We start from the raw sequence: 19,866 nt of genomic DNA, 5'->3' as shown, positions 1-19,866 counted from the left end.
AAGGAAATCTGTGATTTTGTGCTGACTTAATTTTTTTTCTTAGGACATTTGGAAGAATAACCTATAACATGTAGGTTTAACTCTAGGCTAAGCCAGTAACAAATAATGTGTATGCTTTACTGTGTGCTGCAACCTTCTTTGTAGGAGTAGATAAGAAACAGCAATTACTCATCCACAGAGAGATAAAGAAAAAACCCAAATGTGCCAAATGTAAAGCTATATGACCAGTCTTTATGAGCTTAAATTAAAGTATGAAAATAAGCTTTTGACAGTTACATTTCATTCCCAGCACATACAGACAGGACCTACTGTATAGTCAGATGATGGGGGTGTCTGCATCCCTTTGCTCTGTCTCTTTAACCAGCAGGCTCACTGTCACTCTGGTCCCTCCCATTCTTGCAGCCCCTCCAGTGCTGCTGGCCTGAGATGGGAGCGCACACAGCAGCAGCAGCACCATCGCGGCCGAAGAAACGCGAGCAATCTGGAAAAGAACATCACAAAAAAAAAACCACACACTCACACACATAGCCTACACACCATCACATAGGTGCCGTGGAGAGAAAAAAAATGGGATAAAGAACCAAATTATCACTCCCAAAGCTTGACCACCTCTTTTGAGGAACTCAGATGTTACCGTCGCTTGTGTTTTGCGCTTTTTTTTATCCATTCTCCTTGAGCGCTGCTGGTACAAAGGCGCTCGGTCCGGAGCAGCAGCAGCAGCACCACCACCTGAGATTATTACCTCTGTATGAATGGGGAAAGAAGTGAACGGACCAGCTAAACCTGGACTGCCAGATTCAGACTGTGAGTAAACATTCGCGAGATTAAAAACCACTTTCTCCAATTTTTTCCCTCTCTCTTCTTGAGATCCACATCACCCGAAGAAGACAGCTACTGTCATTGTGTCGAGGCTGAGATTTATTTTTTATTTTTTTTATTTTTTTTCAATTCTTCAGAAAGTGGCCCTGTGGAATAATAATGCATGAGAAAGACGAGATCTGTTGTAGTTTTTTATTCCCTCCACTTTCACACACGCTCCGTGTTATTCCTCTGACTGAACAGCCGGTTTCTCTTGTTCAGAATGGGATGTATTGTTGCGACTGCGCAACCAACGACACTTGTCAGCAATTAGACTTAGTGTTACCTAAAGGCCTGTTATAAACACGCTTACACTCTTTGTGGACATTGTTTAGTCTGTGGCGAACCGGACTGAAAAGGGACAAGCGGTGGTGGTGGTGGTGGTGGTGCGCCCTTGGCGTCTGTCCCTCCCCCCTGTGCCCGTGAAGCGGGGACGGCCACAGAAATAAATTAGACACAATATGGTGGAGCCGGTGGGATTCATCGAAGCGTGGAAAGCGCAGTTCCCAGAGTCAGAACCCCCCAAGATGGAGCTACGGTCGGTCGGTGGAATCGAGCAGGAGCTGGAGAGGTGCAAGGCGTCCATCAGGCGTCTGGAGCAGGAGGTGAACAAGGAGCGCTTCCGTATGATCTACCTGCAGACCCTCCTGGCCAAAGAGAGGAAGAGCTACGACAAGCAGCGGTGGGGCTTCAGGAAGACGCCGCTGAACGAGGGGATGGATCCTGCAGCCACACAGGGTGCAGAGTCCCAGTCCCAGCAGCCACACGTGCAGGAGACCGGTGGGGTCGGGGTCGTGGTGAGTGGTGGAGGGTACAATGCTGGGAGTATGGAGAGGGGTCGGTACCAGCCTCTAGGAGATGGAGCTGGTAGGACCAAACCCAGACCTCCACCAGCAAGGAAGTCGGCCTCACACGGAGACGGCCTGGAGGCAGCGTTCGATGTACCCCAGCAAGTTGAATCCACATCCTGCGACAACCTGGATGGACTTTCGCCGTCCAAGCAAAGAGGCGGTGTCACCGTCTCTCCCCGAAGGCCCACCCTTCCGCCCCCAGACAAGGACCTGCCCTCTGACCCCAAGGACAAGCTCGGGATGGGACTCGGCGTGGCAGCTCTTAGATCCAACTTTGAGAGAATCAAACGGGCCAACTCTCACTCTGCGGGCGACGTAGCCAAGGGCCAGGAGAAGCAGCTGCCTCCGCCGCCGCCGCCGTTTTACACCAACATGGAATTCCACCACGAGAGGGGTCTGGTCAGGGTCAATGACCGTGAAGTCTCAGACAAGATCAGCACCCTGGGCAGTCAGGCCATGCAGATGGAGCGAAAGAGATCTCTTCACTCTCTCCCAGGTAACCTGGCAACGGTGGCTGGCGAGCTCCGTGCCCGGCCGGTCTACAGAGGACGGTCCACCGAGAGCACCTGTGGCTACGACGCCGAGTACGAAGATGGAGAGCCCAACCAGAGACATTCAGGGAGGGCCAACGGGGGCAAACCTCCGCCCCCGCCTTGGCAGCCCTCGGACTTCCAGGCTTATTCCAGCGTCTATGTCGGCGGAGTGATGATGGGTGAAGGCGGCGGCGGTGGAGATGGTAGAGGTGGCGTTGGAAGCAGTAGTGGAGTCACTATGAGAGACCATGGGGGAGGGGATGACCATCTCCTGACCTGGCCACGCCGCTCATACTCCCCGGGCAGCTTCGAGGACGTGGGTGGAGGCGGCGGCTACACGCCGGACTGCAGCTCCAACGAGAACCTGACGTCCAGTGAGGAGGACTTCTCCTCGGGCCAGTCCAGCCACGTCTCACCGAGCCCCACTACGGCCTTCCGCCGGCCCTTCAGAGAGAAGAGCCGCTCGCCTTCCCAGAACTCCCAGAATTCCCAGCACTCCTTGGACAGCAGCAGCCCTCCGACGCCGCAGTCCCAGAAGCGCCACCACCGGCAGCAGGGCGGCCATGTGGTCATGTCTGAGGCCACTATTGTGAGTGTTCGCAAGACCGGTCAAATCTGGCCACCTGCTGCCCATCACGACCTCCTGCCCCATGGTAGAGCATCCCATGACAACAGTTTCCATGGAGACCACCTAGGTGAGTGGAGGATGCTGTCTTTAATCTTTGTTGAGGTGGAGAGCAGGTGGACTGCAGTGCAGAAACAAAGTGTGCCTTGTTGTGTGTGTGTGTGTGTGTGTGTGTGTGTTTGTGTACGAACTATCAGGAAAAATGAATGAAAGTCTGAGTGAATGAGTGTAATTTAGTCATGCTGGAATTATGCTGGCATCTGTTCTCTTGAATTTTTAGCCTCTTCTTTACGTAATACGTCTTTGCTCTAAAAACCACAAAGCAGCCAAATGTTCAAGTGATTGATACTGCGTGCACGCAAACGCGCTGAACTGTGTGTCCTTTGGAAGGCCTTGCGTGGGAGACAGATGAAAGATCCACCTCTGCTTATTCCTGGAATGTCAGTCGGGTGGGTGAACAATAAATGCGGTCAGTCTGAGTCCAAACTGCAGGTCTAGCCTTTCTCAGACGACTCCTGCGGCTCTGAGTATGGAATTCCAATCACAGGTGTCTGTCTGCCTGTCTCTCTCTCTCTCTCTCTCAAGCTGAAGCTATTTACTTGCTTATATAACAGACCAGGACAAAAGAAATCCACTGTAATCTCTCTAAACAATTATCTGTAGTATCCCTAACCACTAAATTGCAGCCTTGGAGCGATGGCACCTGTAATAGAGCAGCAGCTATAGCAGATTAATGTGCAGCCTGGAGCTAAAGACATGGCCACTACCTACCTTTGCTGCCAGGCTCAAGCACAACAACAGTGGAGTGTGTTGCATAAAGAAGCATATTAGGAGGGCTTAGTTTACTGTAATTCCACAGTGAAGTTTCCATTGTAGAGGGCGTGCGAGCTCACAAGAGCTAAAACCCAACACTGCTCAGGTAGCTCAAATATTTGCCATATTTTTTAGACATGGAGTGCTGTTTACAAAGGTGCGGTTTCCAGCGGTTATGCACATTTTGGCATGTTATCTCTCTCTCTCTCTCTCGCTGGTTTTCTGCTATGGATGGGAGTAGTATTTTAGTGCTCGCTGTATTGTAACAGATTTAGGACTGGAGCCCTGCTGGACCCAGACAGACAGCAGGGTGCTGGCATCGTACACCTGCTCTGGTGCCAGGATGAACTGGAAAGAGAGGGAAGAGTTCGCCTGATAGATAGTAAAAGTGAAGAGAAACAGCAACAGGGAGATTTGGAGAATAGGTGGTGGAATGGATAGCTCATGGAAAAAAGAGAAAGAAAGTGTGCAGTCATAAAATATGAGGTGCATGGCGATTAGAGATAAAGTTATAGCTAATTTCAGTAATGTAAAGGCCTAATTTGATATTATGTTGCCGTAATATGTGCCTCAGCACTGAAAGTATTACTGTCATCATTCTGGGTAGCATTACTGTCTGGAACTTGATACCTCTCATTGCCTAAATTTCCTGAACAGAGGACAGGTCTCTGTGCATCTATAATTCATTTATGCGAATACAACTACTGACACAGTGGCCCGAGTGGAATCAGCTAAAATGTTTTTCCAGACAGGATGCTATCGTCAAAGCGCAGGATAGCATCCTGTCCAGAAAACAACCTCAGACATATTTGCGGTGAATGTTAAAGGCATATCTTTTCCTTTTAATTACCATTCCCCCCCTCCCTTATGGCAAGTAATAGGCAAACACCATTAACAATTTAGAGAGCAAAGCTACCGTTCTTAGATATAACAGCAATCAAGAGTGTGCAAGTCCCCAGCAAATGGCTAGCTAATTCCCCAGCTGCTATGTTTAGGATTATCACTGCACTGTCTGCTCTCTTTGTTTTAACATCTTTTCCACAACAATGAGCCCTGCGGGGAGTTAGGCAAGCCGGAAGAGCAGGGACAGAGATGGAGGATTGGGTTGGTGGTAAAGGGGGGGGTGGTGGTAGTGTTGTAGACAGCGATCCATTTAGTGGGATAATCTGGAATTTAAGCATAAGAAGTAAAAATGTTGGTTAGACACCCCGCAGAGTGGTCTTGTTTTCTAGGTGGGGTTTAAGCTGAGGGCAGACGGGGCGTGATGTTGACAGTGAAAGGTGACTATAACCGTGAATATTGCATCATTTTTTTTGGGGGGGGGGGTCAGCCGGTGGCGTAATAGACCTAATGCTGCCAGCCAGAAAAGAGAGCGCGGCCAGTGAAGGGAGGAAGAGTCAAGAAGAGTGTGTTTTTTGGTGGGCGGCTGATGATAATAATGACGAGTGGGACGGCGTTGTGAGGAAGACCGAGGGAGGCAGAGCAGAGTGCAAGGCAGAGCTGTCGTTTCTCGCTTCATTGGTCAGGGATGCGGGGGCTGCAGAGAGGCACAGATGGGAAGAACTCTCCCGTTGCGTAACAGAAACACACAGAACTCGGGCTCACGCACAAAGACACACAAGCTTGATGTTTACTCATAATACCTTGAGGCTGCTTCGCCTTCAGCGATAGGTGTGCACATATGAGACGCCACAGATAACACTGAGACCGGGTCAAAGGAGAGAAGATGTTTCCTGTCAGTGGTCGACCTGACTCTGGAGTCTCAACATCCTCTATTGTCGTCTCTTCTCTTTTGCATGCTAACAACTGTAATAATTGCTTTGTGGTGTGTTTTGTTTATTTAATGTGGGGAGGGGGGTCTGGGGATAAAAAGTTTACATGCTGAGCAGAGATTATCAAGCCTTTGTGCTCTGCGACAGAATGACAAAATGAGCGAGATATAAAAATAAAGATCTCTCCCTTGAGTGTCATTCAGTGGGAAAGTGGAGACGGCTGGCATATTAAATCTAGGCTCAGGAAAAAACTGTGAAACAACATGTTTGCAGGCAAAACCTTCAGCTGCCAACTTTTCATTTTTGAAGTGAATTGGAGAAACATGAGCGCTTCGATGTTACGTTGAAGCATTTGATCATTCATGCTGAGTTAGACGACTGACAAGACTCTTTCACATCACCATGACTCAATTATTCATCCCTACTTCAAGCGCACCTCGGAAGTAGTAGAGTAAATTCCCATAAAATGCAGAGCATGAAAATAGATCTTTTAAAGAAGGGCAAAAGTTCATATCCAGGCCAGAAAATGAATCAAATGAAACCAGAAAAATAATCAAAAAGTTGCTCACACACTGACAGCAGGGAAAGAGGAATAGGCTATATCGGATTTGTGGAAAGCTGAATGAAAGATTGATTTTAACTGATGATTTAACTCTCATCCTCTGAGTTTTAAAAAATGTTAGCAGGGCAGGCCCAGTGGCCAACCAAAAGACTTAACCAACCAAACCACACACATATTACCTGCTGAAAGTTTTAGTGAGGTCAGTTAACAGAAGAATGGGAGCTTTCAGTGCCTCCTGTCCTGTGATGAAATGGGTGGGTAGCCGAAAATATGGTGTCCCTCCACACGCTGTTTCCAGTGATTCATCTGAAGGGAGGTCTTCCTCTGGGACCAGTGAATATCCAACCCGAATACCTGTGGGTTTGCGTCTCTGAAGGCAGGAATGCCAAAGCAGGACAGGCCTGAGGACGCTTCAATGGCAGCATTGTCCATGACCTCCACCTAGCTACTTCATCTGGGCTAACTAGCTGGCAGGTACAACCTCTTGCACTCTCTGTTGGTCCTCTCTGGCATCACTTTTTTCACAAACCACTTCTTAAGTACGTGTGTGTTAATTGTTATTAAGTATTTTCAACATTAATTGTACCTCTGAGCTGCTAAGTGTAAGCTAACAGCATTAGCTAACGTTAGCTTGCTAATGTGTGACCTGTTTAAATGAAGAATAGAGGTTAGCATAGCTGACACCTGGCACTTGATAAGATTGTTGTTTGAAAATCATAAACTGGAAATTTTTCATATTATTTTGCATGTAATTTAGCTCAAATTATAAAAGCAATGTCCGACTCCCAACACATTTTAGCTTAGGGTTAGCAAGGCTAGCTGATATTCCTGACACATGTGGAAGTAGCTAATGCCTGTATTCATAATGAACATATTTTTTTATGTGTGCAAACAAAGTTGTAGGCTACCCATAGCTATTCATGAATAACATGGTGTTACAGATATTTCCTCACAGTTTTATGTGTGGCTATAATCTTAATTTGCGAACTCATTTTGTAAGTTTCAATAGTGCAACCTGATTAGGCTACTGGTTTGAACTTGCAGTTATGAAGAACTTTCGGAGGGATTTTAATCACACAAAATTATAATAGGCTAAGTGCTGTGACTGTCCTTTATTATTGAAATATTCTGTGGTTTAAAGGCTGACTAATTTCTGAACTACAATTAAGGCTAGTCCTTTTTTTTTTTACCTGTCTTTTGACTTGGAAACTGTACCTTTTATGGTAGTTTGAGCGTATGTCGGTGTATTATAGCTTGTGTTTGAGAAGACAGTCACTAAGAAGAGGGCTTGCCTTTGCAGATTAAATCTGATGTCACCAGTGCCACTGGGTATTTGTTGCTTAACGTCATGGTGTGAGACATACACTCACACTTACTTCCTTGGAAATCAGTCTTGAACGTGCTAGGAGTTCGTGTGTGTGTGTTTGTCAGTCTCAGGGGATTTTCTGAGCAGACGTAAATCCTGTAGCATGCGGGTGATCAGTGCAGACGACGGCCTGTAGCAGCAATGCCAGTGTGAGCAGGCTGCCAGAGAGGATCTGAGGCTCTACTATAGCCTAATGTGTCTTCCTCTCTCAGCCTTATGTGTGTAGCAGTCAGGGCCTTCGCACCATGTGATTCAGCATGTATTTCCATGTGGGTAGGCTACATGTGCAGGGAAGGAGGGGGCAGAGGATGAAAAGGAAGGATGAGCACAGACAGCTCACGAGACACTGAAAGAGATTTTGTATTTTGTCAGTGGTACCTCCGGCCAACTCCACATGCTTTACAGTTAGCCCGGCGTGGCACAATGACCCCCTTTTCACACTGAAGGAGGAAGGGGTGGGAGGGTGGTGGGGTGAGAGGGACTGTAGCTCTTAAAAAGGCCCGTTCAGTGTGTTCTGTAGAGTGAGTTTGGCAGTGAAAGCCTCAGTTACCTCAATACGCAGGGGCTGCAGGCTCACAATCAGGCCCTGAGTGTTGGGAAAGAGAGGGGAGAAGCCTGGGAGGATAAGGAGAAGAGGTAGAGATGGAGGGGGGGGAGCGGATCTGCTTTTCTTGCCAGCTGGGTGCTCAGCTCAGCCTTTCATTGGGCTGGTGCAACCTGCTCAGACCAATTATGCAAGCACAAAACGGACCCTTTGTTCTCTTTGCTGGGATCAGTTATGGAGGAAGAAAACTTCCTCTGAGAAAAAGTGAAAAGCCTGTTTACTCATTCAAGATTTGTGTTTGTTGGCTTGCCTGCGCTAGTTAAAGTACATTTAACCACATTTTATTATGAGTAATACCTAGCCTAATGTTTATGAGCCAACAAACACTGAACATTTTTAGTTCAACATTTACACATTTATGCTGTCTAGTGTTTTTTTTAGCATAAAAACACACATAAAGTGTGATGTAATACAAATTGCTTGCAAGTGTGTGTAGTTTAGAGATTGAGTGATAGTGGATTTTTAAGGGCGTTACGGCACAGTGGTGAAGTCATACAGACCTCATGAATTACACTTGTAGTTACCGTGAACAATAATGCTGTGTCTAATTGCTTAACTTAGTTTGACACAAATCTAAGATGTGTCAACCTCTTTACCAGAGGGTCAGCAGGGTCAGAGAGATTCTGCAAACTAGATGCAGAGCTGGGGGAATATGTGTGCTTTTTGAAAAAAAAACTAAACTGATCAGCAGAGATGTTCTCCTCTCAAACTCAAAATCCTACACAGTTAAGACACAATAACGATGTTTTACTAGCCTGGCTAACACCAGACCTCATCTCAGTGTAGATTGAGATTTGGTCTGGGAAGCACCCGTTCATTTTTTGGTATTTGAGGCGTGGTTTATGAAAGCCCAGAGCTGTTTATTTGGCGCTACGAATGTCTATCAAATGCGTACCAATCATACCCGATGACGTATAGAGCGACAGAAATCCGATGAGGAAAAAAACGCTAAACGTTGCTCTTTTTTCAAAATAAACTTGCGATCTAAACTACTTACTGTAAAATACTTTCGAACGTTGCATCGAAAGGTAAGGCGTCTGCCGCCATGTTGGATCGACAAGCTATCAACAAAATCGCTTCGGTGTGTCGTCATCGTCTTGCTGCCCCCTCCTCCGTTCTGTGATTGGCTCCCTCATTGAGGGAAAAAAATTGGTTCCATGGTTTCCATGGCTGACTTGCAGAGCGAATGAAATCGCGCGCAAGGCAGCATGGATATACCCATGCTGTAAAAATCAGCTTTTTTGGCTGTCGGTGTAGCAGCACTATCAGAGACTAACTTCTGCATTAATGTTAATTTATAAATATTCCTATCAGCACTGTCAACCTCAAGCTCACTTCCTCTGTGTTGTTGCATCCAAGCCGGTCACTGAGGCTGGCGTGGCGTTGCTGGCTTGGCAGTGGGGCAGGAGGGGTAGAGCAGCTCCAGCAGCTCCCCGGTGACAGTCAAACTGCCTGGCTTGGTTTTGTGGGGCCTCAGCCACCAGTTTCAGGCCATACACTCGACCACAGAGCTCTAATGTGTGCTGTGTTTGATGTAAGGAAAGGGGAAAAAGAAATCATTTCATTGCATGCGTTCTCTGCCCGTTAGTTTCAGACTTGGGGCAGAGTTTTGGACACAGGGTGAAGGGATGCAGATTGGATGATCACGACTGGACACAGCAGACAAATGTGCGAATACAAACGTATAAACACACACTCAGAGCCCTCCTCAGGGTAATTACTCTTCTCTGCCTCTGTTTATTTCTTCTCCTTTTTTGTGTGTCCTTGTATATTTCCTATGCCAAGCATCCAGCCACAGTCTTTCCTCTGGTGACCAACAGCTCAAGTGAAAAAAAAAAAAAAAAGTGGAAAATCCCTTACATAAATTCTGGTGCCTCGTTTCTTTTCATGTGCAACTGTTGTAACTTTTGAACAGAGACCATTTTGGCTCTTCTTTTTTTTAACATGGTCCGTGTTATGACAGTCACTGAGCATGCGTCCTCTCGATCGGCCACAATGTTGGGAAACTGTTCTAGTTAACGTCCACCACTAACCACTCACCACAGGCCCCATGGCCTCATATTGTAAGTGCTCGCTGTGTGTTTTCTGGTCCTCTATGTATCCTAGGTTAGCTGCACGGGTCGTTAATCACAGCCAGCTCTCCAAGGGCTAAAGTTGTGGGGGTGGGATGGAAAGAAAGACCTGGTTTCTGGTTTCTGGTTAAGACCACAAGGCAATATGGCGTCTATGAAGATTAATAATATCAGAATGACCCACATGGCCTGTAGAGCTGTGTAGAGCTGTACCTTATTTGTTTAGATTTACTGGTTATTAAAGGGTCACTCCACCTATTTAAAGAGTCTTCACTAGTCACAGGAAGTGCCTCACAGATGGATGATGTCATCTGTGGCTCAGGAGGAGCTCTGTCAAGTCTTTGAGAATTACTCGTTGAGTCACTCAGTGCACTATGGGAAGTTTAGTTTCCTTTTTTGGGGGGAAAGTGCTGTACTTAAATGTTGTGTGTGGTTGTCAGGACTTTTGAAAGCTATATTTTCAGATATGGAGGGCAGATGAAAAATAATCAAGATACTTAATGTGCATTAAGGAAGTACATGTATAAATTTACTGAGGCCTTAACCTACTTTAGTTCTGAATGAGAGGTGCGGATAAAGAAAGTCAGTTAACAAACTCATTTTTGTTATAATTTCAAGTTTGTCTTTTAGTGACTGACATGAACCTTTGGTCTTGTGGCATATGCATTAAACACATTTATAATAGAAAGCCTAAGTGATATTCTTTTCTGGATTAAAGGTCAATGGAAACCTGTCTAGTCATGCAAACATGTAAGCCTTAATCTCCACTCTTTCGTCTGGGAATTAAAAGCTGGTTACAATCAGATTACCATTAGTTTTTTTCTGTTGTTTGTTTTTTCATCATGTAACAGCTTCCATCACACTGCTCTCATTACAGCAGCACTAATACATGATGTCCTATATAATATTTAGGATTATCATCACTCAGCACTGGCATGTAACCATGTTTAACATGTGTGCTATGGATATTTAGACTGATTGTTTCTGCTCTGCACTGACAAACATTAAGAACATCAGTCTGTTTCAAATGGAGCTTTTCATATTTTTAATGAGCCATTCTTCCTCTCATTTCCCACCCCATTTCTTCTTCTAAATATCTCCTCTCTTTTTCACTTTACTTATCCAGTTTTCTCCCTCTTGTCTAACTTTTTCCTTCTTTCTTCCCCTATCTCCATCTCTCCATCTCCGTTCCATTCTGCCAGCTGCTTCTAGTTTCCTTTGCTTGCAGCCAATTAAAGGTGCATCACCTTTCCATCTTTGTTTCGGTTGGGTTTTCCACCAAGCAAGGGGAAAAGCAAGGAGAGATCAAAGTCACATACCCCCCCTGCAGGAGCAAGCAGGCTCTCTCTCTAATTGTCCAATAGGGGTTTAACTGTCGAATGCCTATAAAACAACACAATCAATGCCAAATGTCTCCTTGTTACAGAACAGTATAGACCGGCCAGTCTTTTCCCCCTGCGTCTGGCACGGCTGACTCTCCTCAGTCTTTTTGTTTTCTCTCTTTTCCTCCAGATATTTCTCCTGTCTGTCTGTCCATAACATTCTCTCAGTACCTGTATGTTCAATCTGTGCAGCTGTTTCAGTCATGTGTGTGGACACAGACAGTTACAATCTTCTAATTCAACTGGAAATTGGTTTAAAAGACTTCAATAGCATTGACCTCAGCTTACTGTCAGCAGCAAGGATTGTGGCTCGGCAAGGGTTAAGCTAGCCGTCGTGGGATGTAGCATTATTCCCTCTCCTTCATGAATGACCTTGAAATCCTTCTGTCTTTTGTCTTATGTTGCAACACCAAACCAACTGGTGGGAAAATAATTCAAAAGAATGATAAAGAGCAAGGATGCAAATGATTAATATAAATATTATACAAAGCTTTTTCATGATCGCCACCATAGAGAAGGTTTGTAGTGTTGCCATCCAACAGTGCACCACAGATTCAGGACAAAAGACCTTGATGGTCAAAACATTTCCTCATTAAATACATGAGATCTTACAATATCCAGTGTGGCTGCCAACCCCCCCTCCCTTATGTTTTGATAGAAGAAAAAGCGCAGGAGTCGTCACGGTGCTCCTGCAGGGACAGAAAAACGCCTCGAGTAGTTTCCACAGTGAAGCTGAACGGCTGGAGAGGAGGGAGGAAGCTCTTCAGACCTTATTAGCTTTATGTAGCCACAAATGAAGAGCTACAGGATGAGACACCTTGTCCTTTTCTTCCCCTCTGCCAGACAGGACACATGCATGGACATACTCTCTCTCAGACTCTGTCTATGTCTTTTAATCAAACACACGAGCATGGATGTAGACAAAGTACCTCTCTCACTTACTTACTACCTTCCAGCAGTAAACCCTAGAGAGCCTGTTTCATTTGGACTTTCTGCAATGAACAGCATTCATGTTAATCACCTAAAGCTGATATGACCTGATGCTGCTGACCTATTTCACTTTAACTGATAAAAGCGTCAGTCAGCGCTGACTGAAAGGGTAAAAGCCTGACACCTCACCAGCTCCCCTTATCAGTGATGGGATGGGATAGGAATGATGGCGTTACTAACGGCGCTACTTTTTTCAGTAACGAGTAATCAAAAAAGGTAATGTTTTCCCTGTTATAACACTGTTACCATTACTGACAATAGAATGCGCCATAATTGACTCAAAAGTCCCATCACAAAATAATACACCCATTAAAGTGTATGTTATTTTTTTCAATCCATCAACTAGTCGGAAAAAGCTGTTTATCTGGAACTAACCAACTCACTCAGTATTCCTCCACACAGGCGAGGAATACTGAGAGACCTGGTTAGTTCCAGATAAACAGGAGGTCATTTGACATAGTAACACAATAGTTACTTTTCCTGCTAATTCAGTTACTAACTCAGTTACTTTTTGGGGAAAGTAACTAGAACTAGAACTAATTATTTTTTTAACAATAACGTGCCCAACACTGCCCCTCATCCACATAATATACTCAACTAGAATATAAGTTCTCTCCTGTAGGTCAGAGGTTTTAAACAAGGAGGAGAGACAAGAGTCTGTTTGAGATTTATGAAGAGATCAGGTGTTTTCACCAACCTGGAACTCTGTGAACTCAGCCACGAGCTTGGACACACACACACCTACACACACACACAAGAAATCAGAGATCTCTTTACAGCCAGCCAGCCCTTCTTCTACTTTGGGCCTTCTGCCTCCTCTGGGCTCGTCAGGCCTCTGTCTCCTCTCTCTCTTTCTCTCTCTTTCTCTCTGTGTGTGTGAGTGTGTTGTTGCCTATCACTTTCCCTTCCCTCGGGCTCTCTGTTATTGGACTGTGTTTTCACTGGGCAGCTGGATGGGTGCTCAATAAACGGTACTTGTTAAGAGCTGCCCAGGCTATTAAAGATGGAGGTGTGTCTGTGTGTATGGGTTCTAGGATTTTTTTGGGGGTGGGTGGACCTATCTTGGAAACTATGCTATATAAAAATAACACATTATCAAACTGATGTGCAAAGTGTCTGGCTGCTGATCAGCATCGCAGCTGTCTGCTCCTCACACTGGCTGCGCTGTGGCCTGATCGATTTCTAGAGAGAGAGAGAGAGAGAGAGAGCAGAATCCATCCTGACTGAACAGACATTTGTAAAATGTCACAAAAATAACGTAGAGAAAAGAAAAAAGATTTTACCAGATGTGAAGAGATGTTTGATTTCCATTATTCTCTCTCCAACTCAGGCTCCTTTTTTTTATTGTCTGCTATTTGTTGAGCCGCTTGTTGCAGAGGGACTGGATAACTGCAGGCTCCTGGGGAAGATCAGATTTCATGTTACGATCTGCCCCCCTCCCCTTCCTCCTTCTCTCTTTTCCCTGAATGCCCTTCGGTAACATCCCTCCTTCTGTGATATCTCTTTTATGTCACTTAATATCCTTTTCTCTATCCCCTTGACCATTTCTCCCTCCCTCTCTCTCTCTCTCTGTCTGCTGCCTCTTTCACTTAGTGCTGTTCAGCCTGGAGCACACTGTATAACATAAAGGCTGATTTTAAGCCCAATTTGCCCATGACAACTGATTTTCAAGTTCATTGACAGACTGCACTTGTCTGCAAAAAATATCAAGCGCACACACATGACCACCGACGGTCTTAAAACTTAATCTTTTGAGATTTTAATTTGTTGCCTCTCAGTTCAGTCACAGTCACGATTAAATCAAATCAAATCAAATATCTTCCATGCAGGTTCTGGATGAATCTCAATGCAGAAACATGAATGGAAATCGCCCAATCTGCAAAAATCATTAAAAATGGGATGCAGACGTCTTTTTCACACTCTGAATTTTAAAAGCCTATTCTCTGCAGCTGCATTGTCCCTCTTCTGTCTTTCTCTTTCTGTCCATTGTTCGGCCTCTTTTCTTCTGACAGGCAGCAGAATCCAAACCAGCCGCTCTCGGCCTGATTCCCCTCCTACGTACCTACACGCCGCCGCCGCAGCAGAATGGAGAGCAGAAATCTAACTCTCTGGTTTTACCAGCTCGACCTGTGCCCCAAGCAAAAGCGCTTGAATCGCATATTTTTAAGTGAAAAAGAGGCTCAGCGCGGCTTAGCGTCCACTTTGGATTGTTTCTCTCAAGAGTTATGCAATTTTCTGGTTCGGCCTGCAATCTGTAAGTCTTCAGCCGAAACCTTTGTGCAAACAACCCCCGAACTGCAAGATAACAAGGAAACACCGAAGGCGTGTGATGTTTGCTGTTGGCTGATACTTTGTCTAAAATGGCTCGACGCCAAATGGGCAGTTTGACTCAAACAAGAGGAGAACATGTTTATCTTAATATCACATCAAAAATTGAGAGCGGGAGCGCTGGGGAATAACCCTGCTGACACCCGGGTGTGTGTGTGTGTGTGTGTGTGTGTGTGTGTGTGTGAAATGTCAAAGAGATGTTTTACAAAACAAACTCTCCAGCTGACCGGTGTGCGAACATCACCTGACATCGACTTTGCCGAAAATATTTCCCTGCGTTCAAAGAGCTGCACTGAGAGAGTGAGATGTTTGTGAATGTAGGAGGAAGAGAATATGAAGTGATTCCGCATGTGCTGCTTTTGTTGTGGGATTGGGAGCTTCCTCTGCAGTGTCCACATGGTGTCCACATGGCCTGAAACACAGTCTCATTTCAAGAAGAAGCTATTTTTTTCTGTTATCTGATTCTTTCTCTCATTCTTTGTCAGCTCTTTTGCTCTTTTCTTCTTTTTTTTACCCCCTTCTCCCTGCGTTCCAGTTTAACATATCTCCCTGTGTCATTGTTGCTACAGCTCCGTCTCATTTGGCCCACTTTATAGACCTATAAATGGCCGAGTGAGCTCAGGGCGATTGTGCTAACTTAAGAAGTGTTTTCACTCGTCACATCTGTAAGGAGGACATACAGTAGCTTGTCTTGTTGAATTTTGCATTTGAATAATTCAGTGATCTCCCCAAAGTAAACGTCTCTATTAATCATCTCTTTGTACCGTTGTACGTCTGCCTCTCGTATATGAATACACAAAAATGTAAATGCAGATATTTAGGAACAAACTTCCCGTCTCGTACATGTCGAGCTGAGCACATACCCTCTAATTGACTGACTGCTGAATCCTGATGAAAGAGTATGTTTGCTAACCAGCATGCACACACGCACCACTCTGCCTCCCTGCCTAATCCCTTTCTCTGTCATCTATTATTGATGCAGGAGCCCACTTGTTGCAAAACTAGAAACTGGCTCTCGTGACTCAGGGCGACCCTTCACGTATAGCTTACAATGCCTCCACACCCTCATTCACACAAAAAGAATACGCACTCACAAGAACAATCACGTGCTTGTGCGTGTGTGTGTGTGTGTGCAAGTTACACCCTAATCTGATGAGTAAACTAATAGCAACAGTGTGAAGGCGTTCTGATCCTGTGATAGTAGATACAATTGACCCTTTGTCAAGGCCCCGCCCCCCACGGTTACTGTTGCTAGGTTGGACAAACAATGGTCACGGAAGGGTTAACTCCCATTGGAAACCATTGAAAATTAGGCAGATTTAAATTGCTTGTAAAGAAAATTTTAATTAACTTATGCATCAGAAAAATAGTGTCCATGATAGAGGACAGACGTGGCTCAATAGCGATTGAACGGGCATTACCTGACTTTTCCGAAAAATGGGGAAAATCATTGTTTTGGTCACTCACTAGCTAGTAGCTAACGACGCTAGCTAACGTTAGCTACAAGCTAACGCCTAATCTCCGCCGATCTCCCGTTTCTCCTCGTAAAACTTCACAAAGTTCAAAAGACATTAGCAGCGGTAATGTTACGTTTGCTAGATAACTTTGAAGGTATTAGATCCTCTCTGTCTATGAACACGACCAGAGAGTGGACTGGAGAATGAATGAGCTTCAATAGCACTTCAGTACAGCCAGGGAAAAACAGGCTCACTGCACACAACAACAACAACAAACAAAACTTTGCAGTTAACCCCTGACCTATGCCTAGAGCTCCCCCTAGTGGACCACCCCCAAACCCTATTATTAAGCTCAACTAACAGAAGGTTAAAGTAATATGTTATACAGTACACATGGGCCAAGTAGCCTATGTTTATTGATGTCTTAGGTTTGGGGAATGGGATAAAAATGACTCCAGGAATACGTTACAGATATCGTGAGTTGCTATTGCAGGAACCCCAGGCACATTTTAACCATATTGAAAAATTATTAAGTAGTTTTTGCCAAAAAAATTGCTGTCTACCTATCTCGTTTCATAGGGTTTCATTCCAGGGTTGTCCAACCTTAGAATGTTGTGCAACATGTGACATGGGGAGAAGCGCTCTGATTGGTGGATCAGCAGACCAATCAGAAGGCCAACAAAGGGTCAATTGTAGTATCAAGTCTCAGGCTGCAGCTAACCTGCTGATTCTTATGTATATTAATTGACTAAGTGAGAAAACGTAGACAAAGATGCTTAACATTTTAAATTCACTAGCTGCAAATCCTCATGTTTGAGAAATGTCAAGTAGCGAATATTTGATTTCTTTTCTTTTTTAAACAATCAATTTTCAGTCTGTTGACTAATGGACTAAATCAACTGTTGCAGCTCTCACCATGTCAGTGTTGAATCTCTACTCCCACATTACTGTACCACGCAAAAAACAGGAAACCATCCCAAAGCAGTCAGACTTTTACCCTCAATAACTTTTAAAACTTTTACACTATAGGCCCTACATCACTGAAATATCCTCTCTTATATCTGCTGGCCGTGGAGCTACATGATTAGATAAATGTCCATCCAGGGGTTATAGATTATTAATTTCCAAATGTACTGCCATTGATTTTTTTTTTTTTTTAGAAAGCATTGTTTCCGGTTGGGTTGGTAAACATTTGTAACTGTCAACTTACAGAAAGTAGTTTTTTCATGTATACTATAGCTTCCATTGTTGAAAAGCTTTTCTCCTTTTAGTCTGCACTTGCAGCTGCGGTTCTTCGCAGACTTTGTTCAGAGAAAATAATGTCTAATGAACCATTAAGTGAAGCACAATAGAGAGATTAAAGTAAAGCATCGCCTGAGGCCAAACTGAAGAAGGATGTCTCACATCAACGAGAAAGCAAATGACACAAATACGAAATAGTCACTGTTGTATTAAAATGTTATTTTCACATCAACATTTTATAATAGCAATGAAATGCGATGTTAGGGAGGCGTCTAGAACTAAAACTAAAGCACTAAAGAAAATGTGCAGCGTGTGAACAAATACTCCTAATACACTGTAACCCTGTTTTGAATTATTGTGCAACATGACTTTCTCACCTCTCAATGCACCTTTGTGTGACTTTTTTTTTGTTTTTAAAGTGTTTTAATCCCATAACACAAACCTACAGGATTATCATCCCACATAGGTTTAACATTGGATTTTAGGAGGGACTGTTTTCCTTGAAATGACGACAGACAGTCTAGTCACAGCAGATGATGAGCAGCGTACACACACACAGCAGTGTAACCAACACTACATAGGCTGGGCTATATGCTCAGTCACATGGTTCCATCTGTCACATGTAATTTAGGTTAGTCACTTATCATGTGAAACAGAGGCAAATATCTAATTGACTATAAGCTGGAAGATGTCTGTTTTGTAGAGTTTTCCATGAACTAACCGGGACAAAAATGAACCAATTTGATTTCGCTACGTTGCTTTAGTCAGTTCTAAGCCTTCTTATAGCGCCATCATCAAATCCTGATTGTTTTTAAGGTTTTTACTTCCTTATTTGATTTGAGAGAAGTTTCCTCTCTATTCGGACATGTGGAAAAACAAGATGGCTCTCTCTCAGGGACTGGAGGATCGTTTCTGAGTCGGTGTCTCAGTGGACACCCGCTGCAGTGAGAGAGATGATGCTATTGGCCAGTTGCGAAGGAATAATATTTCTGCTTAAGCATCCAGAGAGAGAGAGAGAGAGAGAGAGAGAAAGGGAGACAGTGATGTTTGACAGAAGCAGCACAGTCACTATTTAAACATCCTAAGAGGGATGAAAAGCAGCTGCAGCGCTGTGAGTAAGGATTGACATGGCCTTCCACCAGCCCCGCCCCCATCTCTGCAGGGGATTGGACGATGGCCAGAGAGAGACAAGGTGTCTCAAGGAATCCCTGTGAGCTTGGACGTAGCTCTCTCTCTCACACACACACACACACACACACACACACACACAAACACAAACACAAACACAGAAAGACAAACACAGCACACAAAAACCCATCACCCTGTGCTATTTACTCTACACACACTTCCTCCTTCTTTAGGCTGTGTCAAGGGATCTTACTTGAAATGCATAGATAGAAGACACACACACACACACACACACACACACACACACACACACACACACACACACACACACTGCTCTTTAGCTGTGTTTCCTGCTAGCTCCAACACACTTAACGCAAACAACACATTGAACCCTCTGCTGAAGTGCTGAGAGCTTCTTCTCTCATGTGCACAGTCTCCCTGGCCACAGAGGGATGCCACTCCCTGCTGCTGTTGATGTCAGTTCATATGTGGGCACAAATGTGTTCTTGTATTTACTCCGTGTGTGTGTGTGTGTGTGTGTGTGTGTGTGTGTGTGAGTTTTGCCTTGAGGATGAAAACAGAACAGGGTCTATCTATGCTAAGACCTGTGGTGCCCACAGTCTGCGCTCCAGGCCCCGGAGAAGAAGAAGAGTGGATTAATTTTATTACGCTGTTGTGCCAGCCAAGGCCAAGAGATATTCATAACTGTATTGATTAGTTAAGTGAGGGCGCCCATCAGAAGACCTCTATAAATCTTTAAGCAGCAGATGGCTGAACCCCCTCGACGGAGAGAGATGAGTGCAGCCCTGCATCAGCAGCTGAAACTGTCCTTTACCCTGACAGGCTTTCACCTTGCTCAAGTCTTCCCTCACAGCTACAGCTACACTTTCACAGCTCTGCAGTTAAAGACAGCCAGAGAGGAACCGGTAATTATCCAGCGACACTGCTCCACAAAGTCCTGCTGCAGAAAACCACATTTTCTTTTTATTATTATATTTTCTTGTGGTAGATGAAAATGGTTTTAATAATAGCTACCACTCATTTCTTCCTGGGCTTGGAGCAATAGAGCAGTACCAGCTAGTGGGTGTGATGTCAGGATGAGTGGTTTTAAAGACAGACAAAAAAAATTAAAAAAATAGCACCCACCAACAACGTAGGGAAGGTTTCCAGAGGACAAAACAGATGGCTGGACTGTGTGAAGAGACGTGGTGCTCCACACACTGGAAACTTCCAGTGTTGTACACTGACACAATTAGCTGTAATGAATTGAATTATTCTGCCAA

The 19,866-nt window shown here is 44.7% G+C and overlaps 1 protein-coding gene across 1 annotated transcript in view; it reads left to right on the top strand.

Annotated features, from left to right (window-relative positions):
* The first annotated feature begins 409 nt into the window (after nt 1-409).
* LOC146977494 (breakpoint cluster region protein-like) overlaps nt 410-19,866 on the top strand; it is an 88,946-nt gene continuing 69,489 nt past the window's right edge. The window contains exon 1 of the mRNA XM_085793781.1: nt 410-2,937. Within this exon, the coding sequence (XP_085649907.1) occupies nt 1,320-2,937 (1,618 nt within the window). The 5' untranslated portion in view covers nt 410-1,319. The remainder of the gene's footprint in view (nt 2,938-19,866) is intronic.

The sequence above is a fragment of the Trachurus japonicus genome, chromosome 12 (genome assembly GCF_045865225.1).
Source record: "Trachurus japonicus isolate A0001 chromosome 12, Traja_1.0".
Taxonomy (NCBI): Eukaryota; Metazoa; Chordata; class Actinopteri; order Carangiformes; family Carangidae; genus Trachurus; species Trachurus japonicus.
The sequence above is the reverse complement of the archived record's forward strand: the minus strand, read 5'-3'. Positions and strand labels throughout refer to the sequence as shown.